This window comes from Chlorocebus sabaeus, chromosome 16 (genome assembly GCF_047675955.1).
Source record: "Chlorocebus sabaeus isolate Y175 chromosome 16, mChlSab1.0.hap1, whole genome shotgun sequence".
In the NCBI taxonomy this organism is placed as follows: domain Eukaryota; kingdom Metazoa; phylum Chordata; class Mammalia; order Primates; family Cercopithecidae; genus Chlorocebus; species Chlorocebus sabaeus.
In genome coordinates, this window is record NC_132919.1 from 80,031,362 (window position 1) to 80,053,551 (window position 22,190).

Sequence of the window (22,190 nt, forward strand, 5' to 3'; positions counted from 1 at the left end):
AGGAGAGTGGCGTGAGCCTGGGCGGCGGAGCTTGCAGTGAGCCGAGATCGTGCCACTGCTTTCCAGCCCGGGCGACAGAGCGAGACTCCGTCTCCAAGACTGAAATAAACTTGAAGAGGCTAATAAAGACGTGTGTGAGGCAGTCCATCGGTGGCACAAGGCCTGTCTTCTCAGAACACACCCATGCCAAAACACACTGCATTGGGAACAAAGAAAACGTGGTGTAATATTGGATTTCTTCTTTGAATTTTTTTTTTCCCCGTTTTGAGACAGGGTCTCACTGTCACCCAGGCTGGAGTGCAGTGGCTCACTGTATGGCTCACTGCAGCCTCGACCTCCGAGGCTCAAGTGATTCTCCTGCCTCAGCCTCCCTAGTAGCCGGGACTGCTGGTATGCACCACCGTGCCCAGCTAATTTATTTTTTATTTTAATTTTTTTTGTAGAGATGGAGTTCCATTATGTTGCCCAGGCTGGTCTTGAACTCCTGGGCTCAAGTGATCCTCCTGCCTCAGCCTCCCAAATTGCTGGAATTATAGGCGTGAGCTACTATACTCAGTCCCAGCTGAATATTTTTTAATAGTAAGTTCCATTCTATAAAATGAGTATTGAGATAGGTAATTTATAAAATAACTCAAAGGCCGGGCGCGGTGGCTCAAGCCTGTAATCCCAGCACTTTGGGAGGCCGAGACGGGCGGATCACGAGGTCAGGAGATCGAGACCATCCTGGCTAACACGGTGAAACCCCGTCTCTACTAAAAAAATACAAAAAAAACTAGCCGGGCGAGATGGCGGGCGCCTGTAGTCCCAGCTACTCGGGAGGCTGAGGCAGGAGAATGGCGTAAACCCGGGAGGCGGAGCTTGCAGTGAGCTGAGATCCGGCCACTGCACTCCAGCCTGGGCGACAGAGCAAGACTCCGTCTCAAAAAAAAAAAAAAAAAAATAAATAAATAAATAAAATAAAATAACTCAAATTTCATGATTCTGTAGTTAATTTTTTTTAATGGTTTCCTTTTTTTTTCTTTCTTTTTTTTTTGAGACAGAGTCTGCCTCCTGTTGCCCAGGCTGGATTGCAGCGGTGCGATCTTGGTTCACTGCAACCTCCGCCTCCCAGGTTAAAGAGATTTTCCTGCCTTAGCCTCCCAAGTAGCTGGGATTACAGGTGTGCACCACCACGCCCGGTTAATTTTTTGTATTTAGTAGAGACGGGGTGAAACCATGTTGGTCAGGCTGTTCTCAAACTCCTGACCTCAGGTGATCCACGTGCCTCGGCCTCCCAAAGTGCTGGGATTAGAGGCATGAGCCACTGCACCTGGCCTCTTTTCTAATTCAGTTCTTGTTTTTAAATTATCCTTAGCTAGTAGCGATGGTTTCTGTTTATTGGATACATACCCTGAGCCTGGCTCTCAAGAATGTGATTTTATGGCCAGGCATGTTGGCTCACGTCTGTAATCCCAACACTTTGGGAGGCCGAGATGGGTGGATCACCTGAAGTCGGGAGTTCAAGATCAGCCTGACCAACATGGATAAACCCCATCTCTACTAAAAGTACAAAATTAGCTGGGTGTAGTGTGCATGCCTGTAATTCCAGCTACTCAGGAGCCTGAGGCAAGAGAATCCCTTGAACCCAGGAGGTGGAGTTTGCGGTGAGCGGAGATCACACCACTGCACTCCAGCCTAGGTGACAGAGTGAGACTCCGTCTCAAAAAAAAGAATGTCATTTTACATGCAGTCTCATTTCATGCTCAGAAGCAGCATTACCTGTAAGCCTGGCCATTAGCCCTGTTTTACTAAGTGAAAGATGTTGGGAGAGGTTAAGGTCATTCTACCCTTAGAAAGTGCTGGTACCAATTTATAAATGGAGAGTTGGCAATATGGCAGAAGCATATTTTTTCCTTAAGTTTAGTAGTCCTGATATATTTAATCTGAGAGGTTTTCTGGTTGCCCTGTGTGCTGTGGGGACTGTGGGGCTTAGGGAGCAACAGGGCCTGAGACAAGCACTCAAAGAGCTGGCCACAGGCAGAAGAGAGGTAGGGTGCATTGGAGTCCTGGAGGCAGCTGGGGCCAGTGCGCTTAAATGGCCGGCCCCAGGGGCCTCCGTCGCCTGCCCTCTGGTTGTGACATCTTGGACAGATATCTAAGCCCTGTGAGTCTCATTTCCTTATCAGAGGCCTGGGGAGTAGGGTTACTTCCCTCCCAGGACTGTGGTGAGGATGAGATAACGTGTGTACACAGCCTAAGCGGGCGCTCTTCCAGGTCAGTGATAGACACAGGGTGAGAGGAGTTGGGTTAGGGTTAGTGGAGTGGACCCTGAAGAGTGGTCAGAATTCAGGGTGGGAGTCTAGGGAAGGGCACTGGCACCAGGCAAGAGGAGGGTGTGGACAGACATGCTCTAGGGAGAGACAGTGGCTCCCCTTGGCCAGGTCAGTGACAGTGCAGAGCTGTGGAGACTGTGAGGGGATGACTCAGGTGTTTGTTTTAGGGCAGGTGATGGAGGTAACCGACTTAAGCTGGCTAGAGTAGGGGGAGGAATTGCAGGAAGCCACTTGGGTGGCAGCTTTGAGAGCCTAGGCAGAGGTGGTGTGCCTGGGCAAGTCTGCCAGAGTGATAAAGACAGAACAGAGGACATAGTGCAGGGAAGAGAGTGCAGTTTTAGCTCCACAGACACTAGGCCTTCTACAGTGTGTGAGTCTGGGGTTTGGTGAGGAGAGCACTCTGCTGGAAGTGCAGGTGGCAGGGCTGCCCTGGGCAGAGTGAGGCCGGCAGGCCTGATAAAAGGGAACAGGGCTTCTGCAGAATGCATGAGTGTGGAAGGCAGCAGGAATAAGAAGAAAGAATGTGACAAATGAGGAGGGATGAAACCTTACGGAAGGACTGAGTTATACACAACGTGTCTGGTGGCAAGGCAGGGAGGAGGCACTGCTGGGTGAGGGGTGCAGTTTGGTCATGGGCACCTTGATCCGGATGGGCTGTGGAGGCAGAATTCATGCAGCTGTGGGCACCAAACGATTGGAGTGGAGCAGTAGCTTCGACCCACTTGGAACTTGTTAGAAGCACAAACTCTTGAGCCCCATGTGGACCTCCTGAGTGCCCATCTGCCTGAGTGCCCATCTGCAGCAGAACAAGATCCCAGGGTGAGTGGGCTGCACAGAGACATGGGGTCATGCACAGACAGGAGGCAGAGGTGACACCTGAGCTGCCGTTCACAGCACACTATGGAAGGAGGGGGACATCCACAGCTGCCTCCTGTCAAATCATGTTTTAAAGAAAAACAAATGCATGGACTACCTGAGGAGCTTCTGTAATTTATTGACATTACTCCTGTAAGCGTCAGAGTATTCATGGGTTCATCCACCAGTTATTTATTGAGCATTATCTGTGTGCAGTACCTCTTGGAGGTGCTGGGGAACAGGAGAACAAGACAGTGTTCGAGCTTTCATGAGCTTACATTTTAGCGAGGAGGGACAGATTCCTGCTAGCAGTCAGCAACATGAGTACAGATGGGTCGGGAGGGAAGAGACGAATGAGGGAGTGGCGCTGTTTTAGCAGGTGTTGGACATCCTCTCTGCTGAAGGCCACCCAGGGCGAGCCTGAGACTCTTAGAGGTCGCTTCATGCAGAGGAATGGCGAGAGCGGCAAGGGCCAGGGGGGCGGGACGTGTGGAGACCAAGGGGGCTGTGATGGGACCCGGGCAGACGGGCCACTGGCTTTGCTCAGGTCCTCTGTGTAAGGGGCAGCTGTCTGAGCAGAGCAGAGGTGTAGTTTATGTTTTAGCAGATGTTGGGGGACACAAGGGCCAATCAGGAAGGAGAGGCTGGAAGGGATCAAAGAGTGACTCTACATCCAGGTCAGGATGAGCATCTTGTTACATGTCCAAGTGCAAACCCAGAGCCAGCACTGAGTTGTAAAGTTCTGAGTCTCAAGGGAGAGGCCAGGGCTGTGGGTGGCCTCAGGGAGCCGTGGGATGGTAAGCTTAGGGAGCACAGAGCTAGAGGAGCAGTCAGAGGGCTGGGTCACAGGCACCAAAGAGGAAGGGGTCTAGGAGGAGGGAAGGGCCAGTGGGGTCAGCTTCCAGAACACAGGTGTCATTTACTTCCTACCACATGATGGTGCTAGGGCTGGGTTCCACCTCTGTCATCTGCGTGGTTCCCTAGTGTCATCGTGGGCTGGGCCCTGTGTCCTGTGTCCCTCTGCCACCTTGAGCTGCTCAGTGGCAGAGACTGTCCTGCTTCTAGCCCCTTGAGCACCAGGCCTGGACCCTGGTGTTGTCTCCAGTGTTTAGTGAATTCGTATATGGGCATCACCCTCCCTAAGAAAGCACATTGAACAGTATTTGTTGAACAATCGTGCTGGAACGTGACCTTCCTTTCATAGAAGGGAGAATTCCACAAGCTGGCCGATGCCAGGATATTTTTGAGCGACTGCCTGGCATGTGACAGCTGCGTGACTGCAGAGGAAGGAGTCCAGCTTTCCCAGCAAAATGCCAAGGACTTCTTCCGCGTTCTGAACCTTAACAAGGTAAGGCATTCAGGGCATTTGCTGATGCTGGGGAGCCGGCCTGGAGGTCGAGGGGAGTCCTGGCTTCCTGTACAGAAGCCTCTGCTGGGACAGCCGATGCTCATCTCAGCCTTTTCCCGGTGTTGCTAACATCCTGCTTTGACCTTGTTCCAATCCTCGCCATCAAGAGCAAAATCCCTGCACAATTTCATGCTCCCTTAATGATGCTCAGGCAGTGGTGGGGGGCTGGCACCGCCCCTCAGGCTCCTGTGGCTTAAGCAGGGCCTCTGCCTGGTGAGGTCTGGTAACACAGGTGTTGGTGATCATGCGGGCAGCACAGAGCCGGAGCTCCTGCTGTTCTGCCTCTGCTGCACGTTTTCGGACACGAGAGTTATGTTCTAATAGACCGATCAGCTTGGGGCAAGGCAGAGACACTCCAAGGAAGTAAAAATTCCCAAAGCTCCTTCCTTCAGCTCGTCCCTGCAGACCTGCTATACAGAACTAGAGGTGCCACTTGTCTTTCCGTGAGATAGGTTGTATTAGTCCATTCTCACACTGCTGCAGAGAACTGCCTGACACTGGGTAATTTATAAAGCAGAGAGGTTTAATTGACTCACAGTTCCACAGGCTCTACAGGAGACATGGCTGGGGAGGCCTCAGGAAACAATCATGGCAGAAGGGCGAAGGGGAAGCAAGCATGTCTTCACGTGGCAGCAGGAGAGAGCAACTGAAGGGGGAGGTACTCCACCCTTGTAAGCAACCAGATCTTGTGAGACTCACTGTCACGAGAAGAGCAAGTGGGAGATCTGCCCCTGTGACCCAGTCACCTCCCGCCAGGCCCAGCCTTCAGTTTCACATGAGATTCGGGTGGGGACACAGGGCCAAACCATATCACAGTGAAAGAGAAAGAGACAAAGGCAGATGAGGCTGAAAAGCACTTCTTGGTTTCCATGCTGTCACCTCCAAAGGAAGCATCGGCATCCTACCCTGCCCAGGGTGTAGGAGCCCATTCACAGTAGGTAGTGTGCTAGAGCAAGGTAGGGGCCTCAAGAAACACTGACTGGCTTAAGTGTGGTGGCATAGGGGACAGCCAAGGAGCCTTCTCGCGTTTGCCATTTACCCCCATGGCATCTTCTGGACAAGTCATCCAGCATCGATTAGATCACAATATTTTTCTTTTTGAGACAGGGTCTCACCCAGGCTGGAGTGCAGTGGTGCAGTTTTGGCTCAGTGGGAAGACTCAGGTGATCCTCCCACCTCCGGAGGCTCCCTGTAGCCTCCAGAGCAGCTGGGACCACAGACGCGTGCTATCACACCTGCCTGATTTTTGTATTATTTGTAGAGATGGGGTTTTGCCATGTTGCCTAGACTGGTCCTGAACCCCTGTGCTCAAGCAATCCTCCTGCCTCAGCCTCCCAAAGTGCTGGGATTACAGACGTCGACCACCATGCATGACCTAGATCACACATACAGATAGAGACACATGTCCTTTGTGTTGCCAGCATTCGTCGTGTCTGGGTGCACGCTGACTTACATGCAGTTGCACGGGAGCTCCATTAGCAAGCAGCAGGCTGCCTGGTTAGGATGGTCTGAACCAGGAGATGCCACCCCCATCAGCCAGGTTCGCTGTGCATACCCGTCCCCACCTGCTCACCCTTGGCCTTTCAGGGAACAGAATGGCTTCAGCCATTTTGTTATGTTGTACAGACTTAGTGGATGCAGCTTTGCAGACTACTAGAGACTTAATTCTGTGGTATCAACGGTTTTTGCAAAAACACTCTTGAAAGTGTCTGTGTCACTTTGTACTTCCCTAAGTGATATGGGCAAACAGCTGTGTAGAGCCATCCTGGTCACATTCAATATCAAATTCAGTTTTTTCCAACCTGATGAAATTGTATCTCATTTGCATTTTCCTGCTTATTTAGAGAAGTTGGTTGCCGCAGATTATGTTTATTGACAGTTTATATTTTATCTTATGCTGCTTGTCCAGTCTACAACTTATATTTTAGTAGAGTGTGAGATGTGGATACATTCTTTCTCCGTTTTTTTCTTTTTTGAGATGGAGTCTCACTGTCTTCCAGGCTGGTGTGCAGTGGTGTGATCTCAGCTTACTGCAACCTCTCCTTCCTGGGTTCAAGCAATTCTCCTACCTCAGCCTCTCAAGTAGCTGGGATTAAAGGCATGTGCCACCATGCCCAGCTAATTTTTGTATTTTTAATAGAGACAGGGTTTCCTCATGTTGGCCAGGCTGGTCTCAAACTCCTGACCTCAAGTGATCTGCTCGCCTCGGCCTCCCAAAGTTCTGGGATTACAGGCGTGAGCCACCACGCCCGGCCAGATACATTCTTTTCTATTCGAAAAAGTCAAATTGTTCCAGCATCTTCTCTTCTTCCCCTGTTGACCTGAAATATCCCATCTCTCTCATATATTGATAGATGTGCATCCATTTCTTTCTTTTTTTTGGCCTTCGCCATGTTGGCCAGGCTGGTCTTGAATTGCTGGCCTCAAGTGATCCACCCGCCTTGGCCTCCCAAAGTGCTGGTATTACAGGTATGAGCCACTGTACCTGGCCTTCTTTTTTTTTTTTCTCCCATTACTTCCACCCCACCCTCCTGCTGCATGTCTATTTCTTTATTCTTTTTTGAGATGGAGTCTCGCTCTGTCGCCCAGGCTTGAGTGCAGTGGTGCGATCTTGGCTGACTGCGACCTCTACCTCCTGGGTTCAAGCAGTTCTCCTGCGTCAGCCCCCTGAGTAGCTGGGATTACAGGTGCACACCACCATGTCTGGCTAGTTTTTGTATTTTTAGTAGAGATGGGGTTTCTCCCTGTTGGCCAGGTTGGTCTCGAGTTCCTGACCTCAGGCCATCCACTGGCCTCAGCCTGCCAAAGTGCTGGGATTACAGGCATGAGCCACCGCACCCGGACCTTGACTCTTTTTATCTGAACCTGTCTTCTGTTGCACTGCCAATGTCTAGTTTTGGTTTAAGGATATTGATAGCCTTGTGGTTTTATGCTAGTTTATGCAGTATTTTTTTAGAAACAGTTTGTAGATGAGGCTTACTCACAAAGTGTCTTGGGCCTGGTTACTTTTGTTTTCTTTTTTTTTTTTTTTTTTTGAGTTGGAGTCTTGCTCTGTCGCCCAGGCTGGAGTGCAGTGGAGCGATCTCAGCTCACTGCAACCTCCGTTTCACTGCAACCTCCACCTCCTGGGTTCAAGCAATTCTTCTGCCTCAGCCTCCCACAGTTCTGGGATTACAGCTGTGAGCCACCATGCCCAGCCGGGCTGATGACTTTTAAGAGGCATCTCTGGATACCATTTTAGTGTGTGTGTTTTTTTATTATTGTGTAGTAATTTCAGTTATTCATTGGCCAATGTTGTAATTCGTATTTTCCCTTTAAAATTATTTATTTTTTCCAGATATGCACATTTACTGATATAACATTGTTCCTGAAATTGACAAAGTCTCTTAGATCTGTAGTCATGTCTCTTTTAAGACAGAGTATCGGCCAGGCCAGGTGGCTCATGCCTGTAATCCCAGCAGTTTGGGAGGCCGAGGCAGGCGGATCACAAGGTCAGGAGTTCGAGACCAGGCTGCCCAATATGGCAAAACCCCATCTCTACTAAAAATACAAAAAGTTAGCTGGGCATGGTGGCGGGTCCCTGTAATCCTGGCTACTTGGGAGGCTGAGGCAGGAGAACCACTTGAACCTGGGAGGCGGAGGTTGCAGTGAGCTGAGATTGATGGTACCACTGCACTCTAGCCTGGGCAATAAGAGTGAAACTCTGTCTCAAAAAACAAACAACAACGAAAAAGAAACAGAGTATTACTCTGTCACCCAGGCTAGAGCGCAGTGGCTGTGGCTGTTGCTAAGTGTGAGTATAGGCTCTGCAGTCTCGAACTCCTAGCCTCAAGCGATCCTCCTGCGTTAGCCTCCTGTATAGCTGGAACCATAGGCATACACCACTGAAGCCAGCTCATGTTTCATTTTTTAAATCCTGACTTTTAAAAAAATATTTACCAGAAGCCCAGACCTCACCATAATCCTGATTTTTTTTCTTCTTTTTCCTTAATTATGTTTGCCAGTGTTTGTCTATTTTATTAGTCTTTGCATAGACCATCCATTACGTTGTTCTGAATTTCTCATTAAGATGTATAACTTTTACTCCTTGTGTAATCAGCAGATTCCTGACATTCTCTATTTCTTCTTCCAGAAATGTGATACCTCAAAGCACAAAGTGCTGGTAGTGTCTGTGTGTCCTCAATCTTTGCCTTATTTTGCTGCTAAATTCAACCTCAGTGTAACTGATGCTTCCAGAAGACTCTGTGGTTTCCTCAAAAGTCTTGGTGAGTCATCTTTTGATAAATTGGAAATGTATAACTTGAGTTTATAAGTGCCCTTTTTAATCTCTAAAGTTCGTTTTTCAAGGACGCAGGGTATATAAGCGACTTCCAAAAGAGTCTCTTGGAATGTAAAAAGACCTTGTCCTGTGTGTCATGAAAACCCAGCCTCTGATCGATGGTAGATGAGTGTTACTTTTCTCCTTTGCTGTGCACAGACGGGTGTTTTGTTACACAATGGGAGCTGACCCCTCTGGGACCAAACAGTGACCGCCTCTGACAACACGAACAGGGACACTGGGAGACTCCCACACTGGCCCAGCAACCTCCAAGTCACCCCTTACCCCCAGAGGGTGTGTATTTGATAAACAGTCACTTCTGAAATGATTAGTGTCTGGTTTCCCAAGAAGCTGTCTGAAGAGCAGACCAGAAAGGGAATGGGCTTGTGTCCTTTACCTGAGGAATGAATGAAAGGTAGAAATTTAGGCTGGGCGCAGTGGCTCAAGCCTGTAATCCCAGCACTTTGGGAGGCCAAGATGGGCGGATCACGAGGTCAGGAGATCAAGACCATCCTGGCTAACACGGGTGAAACCCCGTCTCTACTAAAAAAAATACAAAAAACTAGCTGGGTGAGGTGGCGGGCGCCTGTAGTCCCAGCTACACGGGAGGCTGAGGCAGGAGAATGGTGTAAACCTGGGAGGCAGAGCTTGCAGTGAGCTGAGATCCGGCCACTGCACTCCAGCCCGGGTGACAGAGCAAGACTCTGTCTCAAAAAAAAAAAAGAAAGGTAGAAATTTAAGAATATAATCAAATAAATCGACATCAGCACTGGAATAACACTGCCTAAAATGTTGATGGATGATGCTTCTGCGTCTTCTGCTTTGGTCAAACTGGAACTGCCTCCCTCCATTTGCTTATAGAGGGGCTTTTACAGCCTTGAGCATCCTCATAGCGTGATGGTCGATGTGCAAGTTCAGAAAAGGAAGACTGAGCGAGTTGCTAAATAAGAGTTTGTTGTTGTTGTTCGTTTGTTTGTTTTTTGAGATGGAGTCTCACTCTTGTGCCCCAGGCTGGAGTGCAATGGTGCAATCTCCGCTCACTGCAACCTCCGCCTCCCGGGTTCAAGAGATTCTCCTGCCTCAGCCTCCTGAGTAGCTGGGATTACAGGTGCATGCCACCACACCCAGCTAATCTTTGTATTTTTAGTAGAGATGATGTTTCACCATGTTGGCCAGGATGATCTTAATCTCTTGACCTCGTGATCCACCCACCTTGACTTCCCAAAGTGCTGGGATTATAGGCATGAGCCGCCGCGCCTAGCCAAAAGTTTTTATTATTCTACAGTGGCTTTTAAAAATTGTAAATATTGGTCAGGTTTGGTGGCTCATGCCTGTAATCCCAGCACTTTGGAAGGCCAAGACCAGAAGATTACTTGAGGCCAGGAGCTCGAGACCAACCTGGACATAGCAAGATCCCATCTCTGCTAAATAAGAACATAGATGTAGATATATTGGGAATTACTGGTGAAATAAAATGATATTTGGAATAAGGATCATCAGGACAGGCTTGAAGTCTGAGCAGCAGCCTGGAGGTCCTGATGCTCCCTGTTCCCTAGGTGCCTGGGCTCTAACAGGGCCTGGTCATCTAACACATAATGTGCTGCCGCCAAAACCCAGCTACAGCAACAGGTGCACACACATTAGGTCGCTCCTTCATGCTTGTCATCGTAAAGCCTCGGGTTAGGTTAGTTTTACTGAAGATCAAAGTTGCCAAATGCTGTGTTTTCTCATGATGAAATATCTTATTTGGGGATAGATTGTTAAAATTATATAATGGAATATTATATGTCAATAAAATGTATCCACAGTAAAATTGATTTCTTAATGTAATATTTTAAAATTTATAATATTTCTTTTTTTTTTTTTTTTGAGACGGAGTCTCGCTCTGTCGCCCAGGCGGGAGTGCAGTGGTGCCATCTCGGCTCACTGCAAGCTCCACCTCCCAGGTTCACGCCATTCTCCTGCCCCACCACCACGCCCAGCTAATTTTTTTTGTTTTTGTTTTTGGTACAGACGGGGTTTCACCATGTTAGCCAGGATGGTCTTGATCTCCTGACCTCGTGATCCACCCATCTCAGCCTCCCAAAGTGCTGGGAATATAGGCATGAGCCACCGCGCCCAGCCCAAAATTTATAATGTTTCTTTTTTTTTCTTTTTTTTTTTTTTTGAGACAGAGTCTCACTCCATCACCCAGGCTGGAATGCAGTGGCGCGATCTCAGCTCACTGCAAGCTCCGCCTCCCAGGTTCACGCCATTCTTCTGCCTCAGCCTCCCAAGTAGCTGGGACTACAGGTGCCCCCCACCACGCCTGGCTAATTTTTTGTATTTTTAGTAGAGATGGGGTTTCACCATATTAGCTAGGATGGTCTCGATCTCCTGACCTCGTGATCCATCCACCTTGGCCTCCCAAAGTGCTGGGATTACAAGCATGAGCAACTGCGCCCGGCCTAATATTTCTTATAACTAGTTGCATTTTCTCTCAGCTTTGTTACCTGGGAAGGGGGAGAAACAAAAATTTAAAATTAAAAAAATCAGGCGGGGCACGGTGGCCCACGCCTGTAATCCCAGCACTTTGGGAGGCCAAGGCAGGCGAATCACGAGGTCAGAGATCGAGATCATCCTGCTAACACGGTGAAACGCTGTCTCTTTTTTTTTTTTTTTTTTTTTTTTTTGGAGACGGAGTCTCACTCTGTCACCCAGGCTGGAGTGCAGTGGCCGGATTTCAGCTCACTGCAAGCTCCGCCTCCCGGGTTTACGCCATTCTCCTGCCTCAGCCTCCCGAGTAGCTGGGACTACAGGCGCCTGCCACCTCGCCCGGCTAGTTTTTTGTATTTTTTTAGTAGAGACGGGGTTTCACTGTGTTCGCCAGGATGGTCTCGATCTCCTGACCTCGTGATCCGCCCGTCTCGGCCTCCCAAAGTGCTGGGATTATAGGCTTGAGCCACCACGCCCGGCCGGAGTAAGGTGTTTTAAAATGTAGATGTAGAGAGAGAAGAAGCACGAGAGAGAACATACATATTTCATTGTGAAAAACTATACACGCTCATTGTTTACAAAATAAAAGGTAAAGCACATAATCTTGAACTTACGCCATTAGGAATAGAAAAGAACCAAGGCTGATTTTATTATCATAGGAGAGATGCCTATAGAATCTATGCTTTAAGTTTGTTTCTTAAACATGAGAAAGCAAAAATGAGTAAGAATGAGGAAGTATTGGCTGGACGCAGCGGCTCATGCCTGTAATTCCAGCACTCTGGGAGGCCAAGGTGGGTAGATCACCTGAGCCCAGGAATTCAAGACCAGCCTGGCCAACATGGTGAAACTTCATCTCTACTAAAAAATACAAAAATTGGCCAGGCATAATGGCGGGTGCCTGTAATCCTGGTTACTGGAGAGACTGAGGTGGGAGGATCACTTGAACCCGGGAGGCGGAGGTTGCCGTGAGCCAAGATTGTGCTACTGCACTGTAGCCTGGGTGACAGAACGAGACTCCGTCTCAAAAAAAAAAAAAAAAAAGAGGAAGCCTAAAAGTAGATCTTTTCGTAGGTGCTTTAAGCTGAACATGCCCCTCTCTCCTGCAGGGGTGCACTATGTGTTTGATACGAGGATAGCTGCGGATTTTAGTATCCTGGAGAGCCAAAAAGAATTCGTGCGTCGCTATCGCCAGCACAGTGAGGAGGAACGCACGCTGCCCATGCTGACCTCTGCCTGTCCTGGTGAGCCCCTGGAGGTGCCAACAGAGGTTTCACAAGGTTCTGCAGGCGCTAGGGCTGAGGTTGGAGGCAGACAGACCCATCCCACCCACCCTTGTAGACCGGAAGGGAAGAGCTTGGCCGGATTCACAGAGAGCGTTTGATGTTTAGGGACAGCCAGTTTAGTTTTTCATCAGAGGTGCCACACTGGAAAGGCCAGTATGTTAGTTTATTTTAGTTTAGTTTAGTTTAGTTTAATTTAGTTTAGTTTAGTTTATAGTTTGAGACAGAGTCTCGCTCTGTCGCCCAGGCTGGAGTGCAGTGGCACGATCTCGGCTCACTGCAAGCTCCGCCTTCCAGGTTCAAGCGATTCTCCTGCCTGAGCCTGCCAAGTAGCTGGGACTACAGGTGCACGCCACTGCACCCAGCTGATTTTTGTATTATTAGCAGAGATGGGGTTTTGCCATGTCGGCCAGGCTGGTCTTGAACTCCTGAGCTCAAGTGATCTGCCTGCCTTGGCCTCCCAAAGTGCTGGGATTACAGGCATGAGCCATTGTGCCCAGCCTAGGCAGATCTCTTGAGCCCAGGAGTTTGAGGTCAGCCTGGGCAACTTGTCTCTATTTTTTTTTTTTTTTTTGGAGACAGAATCTCAGTCTGTTGCCCAGGCTAGAGTGCAGTGGCGTGATCTCTGCTCACTGCAAGCTCCGCCTCCCAGGTTCACACCATCCTCCTGCCTCAGCCTCCCAAGTAGGTGGGACTACAGGCACCTGCCACCACACCTGGCTAATTTCTTTTTGTATTTTTAGTAGAGACGGGGTTTCACCATGTTAGCCAGGATGGTCTTGATCTCCTGACCTCGTGATCCGTCCACCTCGGCCTCCCAAAGTGCTGGGATTACAGGCTTGAGCCACTGCGCCTGGCCAGGTTCTCTTTTATGCCTCAGCCTCCCGAGTAGCTGGGATTACAGGCTAGCGCCACCACACCTGGCTAATTTTTGTATTTTTAGTAGAGATGGGGTTTCGCCATGTTGCCGAAACCTGGTCTTGACAAGTGATCTGCCCGCCTTGGCCTCCCAAAGTGCTGGGATTATAGACATGAGCCACCACACCCATCCTCTAATTTTTTAAATAAATATTTTTTAAAAGGAAAAGAAAAATAGGCCAGGCATTACAGCCATAATCCCAACAATTTAGGAGGCTGATGTGGGATAATTGCTTGAGCCCAGGAATGTGGAACCAGCCTTGTCAACAGAGTGAGACCTTGTCTCTGCAAAAAAACAAAAGAAAGCCGGGATGGTGGCATGTACCTGTAATCCTAGCTACTACAAATCCTAGCCTGAGGTGAGTAGATCGTTTGAGCCAAGGAGTTAGAGGCTGCAGTGAGCTATGACTCCTCCATTGTACTCAGGCCTGGGCGAAAGACTGAGGTCCTGTCTCTTAAGAAAATCTATTTTCTCTTGAAAGTACGACATATCTCAGATGTACAAATAATTATGAAATAATACGGCAAACGTGCATCTATCCTTTGCCAGCTTAAAAAAATACAGAATAAGAAAATTTCGACTAGGCGCGCTGGCTCACGCCTGTAATCCCAGCACTTTGGGAGGCCGAGGCGGGCGGATCACGAGGTCAGGAGATGGAGATCATCCTGGCGAACACCGTGAAACCCCGTCTCAACTAAAAATACAAAAAAATTAGCCGGGCATGGTGGCGGGCGCCTGTAGTCCCAGCTTCTTGGGAGACTGAGGCAGGAGAATGGTGTGAACCCGGGAGACAACGGAGCTTGCAGTGAGTGGAGATCGTGCCACTGCACTCCAGCCTGGGAGACAGAGCGAGACTCCATCTTAAAAAAAAAAAGAATAAGAAAATTTCTTTACAGTGATAGTCAGATACTCTCAGAGAGCACTATTTAAACCGCTGTTTAATTGGTTTTTGGATGCCTGAGTTATAGAAGAGATTTATCACATGCTTTTCAATTCTAGAAAAGTAGAGTGTTGGGTTAAGAAATTTTTGACGATGCATAAGGGAATAAGGAAAGAATGGCTATCCTGGCAAACATTAGTTAAAAATTATTCTAACTACATGAGGCCTGTGGGAGCATAGGAGAGCTCTATCTAAGCTAGTCGTAGGCTGTATAATTTTTAGGGTTTGGTTCATGTTTCAGTTCTCAATTTATGCTACCCCCACAATGGTTTCAAATTTTTCTAGCATTTTACATGTCAACCTTTGGTCATTAGGATTATGAGTTAATAAGATAGAACGTTGACATTGTGGTTGCTTAGAATATGGACTTACTCTCTAGCCATTTGTAAAATATAAAGAGGAAATTTACCAGCTGTTCTGTGGGCTGCACTGGTTGGCTCGTTATTTGAGCTGTGTCTTTCACCAGCAACCCATGGTCTGCTGTGTTCTCAGCTCCAGATGGGGACGGCGATGTTAGTGACTCCTTTCAGCTGTGTGGTTTGCCTTAGTGTAAGTGATTCACAGATTTTTGTATCAGAGGTCTAAGTATAAACTGTTTGATACCAGATACAGCCTTTTACTAGATTGTGGGTATTACATTAAGCTCTTGTGGCATTTTGGGTGTTTTTCCAGGCGTAAAGGAATAATTTCCACACCTGATAGTTTTGGGAGCTGCCTGGGCTCCAGTGACCTGGGAGTACCTGGTGTTTGTGTGCTGAGCCTGCCTCTGTGGTCCCCTTGCTGGAGTACTTTCCTTTTGGGGCCCATTACATGATGCCACACACAACATGGCTTCACAACACCAGTCACACTTGCTTAGTTCCACCCCCAACCAAGGAAGAGGCCATGTAAAATGACAAAGAACTAACGCCAATGCCCCTGGAGCCGTGGGTTTCTAAATTTAAAAAAATTTAGGCCGGGCGCGGTGGCTCATACCTGTAATCCCAGCACTTTGGGAGGCTGAGGTGGGTCGATCACAAGGTCAGGAGATCGAGACCATCCTGGCCAACATGGTGAAACGCTGTCTCTACTAAAAATACAAAAAATTAGCCAGGCATGGTGGCGGGCACCTGTAGTCCCAGCTACTCGGGAGGATGAGGTGGGAGGATCACTGGAACCTGGGAGGTCAAGGCTGTGGTGAGCCGTGATTGCACCACTGCACTCCAGCCTGGGTAACAGAGCAACCCTGTCAATTATACATATATGCTACATACATACAGCAAATCTCAAGCTAAAATAGGAAGCAAGGGGCTAGTCTGCAGCTGGTGGCTGGAGAAGAGAAAGGATTTGGTGACACATTTCTCAGAAATGCTGTCACTGAGAAGAGACGTCTCAGGTTCCCTACCTAGCATTGTGTTCACTGCCACAGGTGGAGGGATCACCATTTCTATACAAATCAGCAATCTACTCAGGATTCCCATCAGCAGAGTTAGTTCCTTCAGTGACTCGAGAGTTCCATTCTAGGTTCTGTCCCAGTAGGATCTCTCATAAGGAAGTCAACAAATGCGAGGAGACTGCAAAAGTTTGTGAAAGAACAGAATTAAAAGATAAAAAGTATAAACTCTATTTTTTGGCCGGGCGCGGTGGCTCACACCTTTGGGAGGCTGAGGCGAGTGGATCACGAGGTCAGGAGATTGAGACCATCCTGGCTAACACGGTGAAACCCCATCTCTACTAAAAATACAAAAAACTAGCCGGGCGAGGTGGCGGGCGCCTGTGGTCCCAGCTACTCAGGAGGCTGAGGCAGGAGAATGGCGTGAACCCAGGAGACGACAGAGCTTGCAGTGAGTGGAGATCGCGCCACTGCACTCCAGCCCGGGCGACAGAGCGAGACTCCATCTCAAAAAAAGATAAAAAGTATAAACTTTATTTCTCAACATAAGCTCCATCCTGGTCAAACACTTTTTTTATTTTTTATTTTATTTATTTATTGGGACAGAGTCTCGCTCTGTCACCCAGGCTGGAGTGCAGTGGTGTGATTTTGGCTCACTGCACCCTCCACCCCCCGGGTTCAAGTGATTCTCCCACCTCAGGCTTCTAAGAAGCTGGGATTGCAGGTGCATGCCACCACGCCCAGCTAATTTTTGTATCTGTAGTAGAGACAGGGTTTTACCATTTTGGTCAGGCTGGTCTCAAACTCCTGACCTCAGGTGATCTGCCCATCTCAGCCTCCCAAAGCGCTGGGATTACAGGCATGAGCCACTGAGCCTGGCCAAGACACTTTTTTTTTTTTTTTTTTTTTTTTTTGAGGTAGAGTCTCGCTCTGTCGCCCAGGCTGGAGTGCAGTGGCGCGATCTCAGCTCACTCCAACCTCTGCCTCCCGGGTTCATGCCATTCTCCTGCCTCAGCCTCCCGAGTGGCTGGGACTACAGGCGCCTGCCACCACTCCCGGCTAATTTTTAATTTTTTGTGTTTTTAGTAGCGACGGGGTTTCACCGTGTTAGCCAGGCTGGTCTCAATCTGCTGACCTCGTGATCTACCCATCTCGGCCTCTCAAAGTTCTGGGATTACAGGCATGAGCCATCATGCCTGGCTAGATTTCTTATATTTTAAAAAATGTGCAGTTGTTGGGCTGTTAATTTCTAGTCGGTAAGAGAAGTTGGGCAAGCATGTGGCTGCTCTCCCCTGAGCGGTAACTGCGTGTCCTGGCTGCAAAGACTCTGTAGCTGGCCAGGGGATTTCGCACGGTGCAGCCTGGGCCACTGTTCCTGCTGCCCTTCAGTGCTTGTTCCCCTTCACCTTTTTGGGGGACCTGTTACCCCGACTCTTACTTGTCTGTCGGCTTGCAGGGACACTCCCATTTCCCAGTAGCCTCCAGGCCTGCAGGTTCCCATGACCCACAGCCGGGCCACAGAGGATGGGTTTTGGGTCCAGCACAAGCTCCTGGTGAGGCCTGGGGAAAAGGTGTCCTGGCTTCACCCTGGGACGGCAGGGACTCGAGCTCAGCATTCCCTGGTGCGTGGCAGGAAGGTCCAGAGGAAGCAGTAAGGAGCTGACCTTGGACCCCTTCTCTCCCCAGGCTGGGTCCGATACGCCGAGCGGGTGCTGGGTCGTCCCATCACTGCCCACCTCTGCACCGCCAAGTCCGCCCAGCAGGTGATGGGCTCTTTGGTGAAGGATTATTTCGCCAGACAGCAGGTGAGCTGACCTCTCTCTGGAGGGCAGGGAGGGCAAGTGAGGGAGGACCATGGCACAGGGGCCCAGGAAGGGGAGATTCCCCGTCTGTCCGGTGTGGTCATGGCCCCCAGGTGAGCAGAAAGGAAGCTGCGGCTTCAGGAAACATGAGCAGTGCTGTTTCTCACCAACGCCCATCTCTCTCTGTTCCTCCCTTCCTTCCTCTTACAACCGCTTTCTTTCTTCTTAACCTTTTCTGTGGCATCTGGTCGTTCTCATGGGCCCATTCGGGGTAGACATGCTGCCCACCCTGCTGAGAATGAGACCCAAGACCTTGCCCAGAGATGCTGCCTGCCTGCCGTTGGGATGCCTCACCCAAGGAGGCCTAGAATGGCCTGTGCCCAGAGGCTGAGGGCCACTATCATTTCGGGAGCCAGGCCTCTGCCCTGGCCTTTTCCCTCAGACCATGGGCATCACATGACTTCCTAAGCCCCTTCTGTGATTCTGCAGGCCCATGATGCTGTCTTCCACGTGATGGAGTGAGTCCTAGCCTGAGGCTCCTGCGTGCCCCCTGCCTCAGACCATCACGTTCTCCCTTCCCACAGCCCTCTGTGCCCCCAGGTCCTCCCAGAACTCCCTGATGTCTCCAAGGCCACCCTCAAAGGGACCCTAATCCTATGGTTTATTCTCCAGCCACTGGCATACCCCACACTGCTCTTCTCAATCAGACTTTACACCTCCCTCCAGGGGAGCAGCCATGTCCAGGCACTGTGGTAACCGGAGTAAAGGACAACATCAGGATCTTTCAGACATTTGAAGTCAGCCTAAAAAGGCACGCATATTTGGCAGCCTTGTTATTTTAGCAATAGGCAGTGCTTTCTTTCTACCTAGTTTGTTTCTATCCATAAAGTCATAATTTGGCAAATGGTAAACGTGGTGTCAGAGTATACGCGTTCAGTTTAGGCAGGACCAAAAAATGAGCTATCGGACTTTATGTCTGTCCCTTGCCCTGCCCCCACCTGAAGAGAGCCATGTGTTTCTAGGTCTTCCACGTGCTGCCCTCTCCCCTGGCTGGAGCCCAGAGCTATGTGTCCTCCTGTAGGTGCCGTGAGGGGCAGCTGCAGAGACACGGCCTCCAGCAGCCGCTCACCTGACCGCCTGGCACAGCTGCGACCAGGACCGGGTTTCCTCTTTTGCTCCGCCCCTGCCCTGAATGGGGCCTTTCCACCCAGACCTCACCACAGGATCACTTGGCAACTGCTGGCTCCTGGCTTTGCCACCAGTTCAGGCCCAGCCACAGGCACCTGCTCTGTGTGGCAGGGCCCCAGGAGAGGGGTAGCTTGGGTGGGCATCACTTGGGAAGATTCAGGAAAGCCTATGGGTGAAGTAGCCAGCGCGCGCGCACACACACACACACACACACACACACACACACACACACACACTCACTCTCGGGCCTCCCACATTGGCTCCATGCCGGAGCAGCAGCAGCTTCACACCAGCTGGACCTCTTGCCTGTTTTGTCCCATGTGCACAGGTTCAGGAGGAAATGGGCTCAGCCTTCCTGGTTCTTCCAAGAGGCTCCGCTGACTGGGGCGCTTTGCAGATGGTTTGGGAGTACCACGCTCAGTCCCGAGGGAGGCAGCAGACAGACACGGATGGGGTGCTGGTGCTCAGTAGAGTTGAAGAGGGGATGGGAGCCGGATGTGACTACAGCAGCTTCATCTGTGGGGCCCAGCCTCAGACCCACAACAGTCCCAGCCCCAAGAAAGTGCCGCATGCAGACAGGCTCCATGGCTCACACCTGTAATCCTAGCACTTTGGAGGCCGAGGCGGGCAGATTGCCTGAGACCAGGAATTTGAGACCAGCCTGGGCAACACAGTGAAACCCTATCTCTACTAAAGTACAAAAAATTAGCCAGGCATGGCAGCATGCGCCTGTAGTCCCAGCTACTCAGGAGGCTGAGGCAGGAGAATCACGTGCACCCAGGAGGCGGAGGTTGCAGTGAGCTGAGATCACGCCACTGCACTTCAGCCTGGGCGACAGAGCAAGACTCCGTCTCAAAAAAAAAAAAAAGAGAAAGTGCTGCATGCAGTGTCTGGAGGACAACAGCAGGTGGCAGTCGGTCTCCCATCCCTCCTGTCCTTACCAAGTGTAAGCTGCCATCGTCACCTCTCCACCAGCCCTAAACATGGGTGTCCCTCTCCCACAGAACCTGTCTCCAGAGAAGATTTTCCATGTCATCGTGGCCCCTTGTTATGACAAGAAGCTAGAGGCTCTTCAGGAAGGCTTTCCCCCCGCTTTGCATGGCTCCCGGGGCGCTGACTGCGTGTTAACATCAGGTGAGAGGTGGGCGGGGGCGCACCTGGGCGCTGGGGGATTCACCAACTGGCCAGTACACACCAGAGTCAGGCAGATCTGTGTCCCAGAGCCATCTCAGTGCCTGCCACTGTGGTCACTTGTCTGAAGTTACTGACAGCTGGGAGGCCAAGACAGGTGGATCACCTGAGGTCAGGAGTTCGAGACCAGCCTGACCAACATGGAGAAACCCTGTCTCTACTAAAAATACAAAAAATTAGCCGGGCGTGGTGGCACATGCCTGTAATCCCAGCTGCTCAGGAGGCTGAGGCAGGAGAATTGCTTGAACCTGGGAGGTGGAGGTTGCGGTAAGTTGAGATCACGCCGTTACACTCCAGCCTGGGCAACGAGAGTAAAACTTCGTCTCAAAAAAAAAAAAAAAAGATAAATCAGGTCTCTGGGAGAACCACTCGGGCAATATGGTGGCCCTGACTTTACATTACAGTCCGTGCAGGGTACTTACCTCTTGGTAGGAAAGTAGTCTATAGCCATAGTGGGTCTCCTTCTCACAAACCAAGTCTGCACTTAAAACACAAGTGAAGTTTTTTTCATTCAGAGTAAAATGAAAAAGGCACGTTTGCTTCAGTGACAGTGCCTTTACCACTGTATTGGCCACTCCTTTCAGATGTTAAGAGCCTACAGTGAGTTCTGTGTGTATTGTGGATCCCCTGGAATTATGTAGAACCCATTCAGAAGAATGTTGACATCAGTTGGTGGGGGAAGCTTAAGACTGTACAATTCGGGTGGAACTGTTTTAATTGGTCTCGGAAAACAGGTCCCGGCAGGTATTTAGATTAGCGGTAGGTGAGGCAGAGAGGTCAGCTCTCAGGGACAGTCTTTAAGGATGCCAGTGTCCCTCACAGTCCCCTGACTTGAAATTCTAGCACGCAGATGCCTCTGGAAAGGTCCCACCCCACAGGCACAGGCTCCCTGTGGGGTGACGTGGCAGGGGTGTTGAAGGATGAGGGACAGAAGGGCCCTCAGCACTGCCATCCTTCACTCTCAGAGGAAGGGCCCAGGGGCCATCTGCTTGTGTTGACAAAATAAAAACATGCGCAGCAGGCTATCAGAAGAACCATGTCCAGCCATCTTTTTTCTGAGTGCAGATTTATAGGAAATTATGCTATTTTCTTACCTGTGTTTCCAGCCATCTCACAGCATCTGATGTGATGCCACAGCCAGGTTTTAGAGGCTCAGTTTTTCTATTAAGGGTTTTTTCAGGCATCTTCATGTAAAAGGAAATACAGAAAGAGGTTCTCACTTTCAGTTGATCTCATTGCAGAATAACCATATGTCATGTAAATGTAGCTGGGTGCAGTGGCCCAGGCCTCTAGTTCTAGCCACTCAGGAGGCTATGGCCGGAGGATCACTTGAGCCCAGGAGTTTGAGACCTCGCTGGGCAACACAGTGAGACGTTGTCTCTTTTTTTTTTTTTTTGCTCCATCGCAGTTCACTACAACCTCTGCCTCCCAGGATCAAGCGATTCTCCTCCCTCAGTCTCCCAAGTAGCTGGGATTACAGGTGCGCACCACCACGCCAGGCTAACTTTTGTATTTTTAGTAGAGAGGAGTTTCGCCATGTTGGTCAGACTGGAGACCTTGTTTCTAAAAAAAAAAAAAAAAAAATGGGCTGGGCACAGTGGCTCATACTTGTAATCCCAGCACTTCAGGAGGCTGAGGCAGGCTGGTCACCTGAGGTCAGGAGGTCGAGACCTGTCTGGCCAGGCGTGGTGGTGCACACCTGTAATCCCAGCTACTTGGGAGAGTGAGGCAAGAGAATCACTTGAACCCGCCAGGCAGAGGTTACAGTGAGCCAAGATCGCACCACTGTACTCCAGCCTGGGCGGCGGAGGTGAGACTCCATCTCAAAAAAAAAAAAAAAAAAAAAATGCAACCAGTATATATTTCATCATCCGATCTCTGTGAGCTTATTATAACAAAAGTTTTCTGTTTCATGCAAAGTGGACCAAAAAAGTTTACAGATTTTCCGCATGGGAAAATCATGGAGAGATTGTTTACATAAATGCCGCAGTTCGAGGGCAGGAAGAGGAATGGAAAGAGGAATTCGAATTGAATTCTGCTTACATTTTATTAGTGTTTGATTTTATTGGCCTCACTTTGCCCTTTAGATGGACTCCACTCCTGCTGTCTGTGATGGAGATTTCATAGGAG

The 22,190-nt window shown here is 49.7% G+C and overlaps 1 protein-coding gene across 1 annotated transcript in view; it reads left to right on the forward strand.

Annotated features, from left to right (window-relative positions):
* Window positions 1-22,190, forward strand: part of NARF (nuclear prelamin A recognition factor) — a 28,978-nt gene that overhangs the window by 2,146 nt on the left and 4,642 nt on the right. Inside the window, exons 3-7 of the mRNA XM_037993251.2 lie at window positions 4,372-4,515; window positions 8,708-8,840; window positions 12,475-12,609; window positions 17,566-17,684; window positions 19,874-20,003. Coding sequence (XP_037849179.2) covers window positions 4,372-4,515; window positions 8,708-8,840; window positions 12,475-12,609; window positions 17,566-17,684; window positions 19,874-20,003 — 661 coding nt within the window. The remainder of the gene's footprint in view (window positions 1-4,371; window positions 4,516-8,707; window positions 8,841-12,474; window positions 12,610-17,565; window positions 17,685-19,873; window positions 20,004-22,190) is intronic.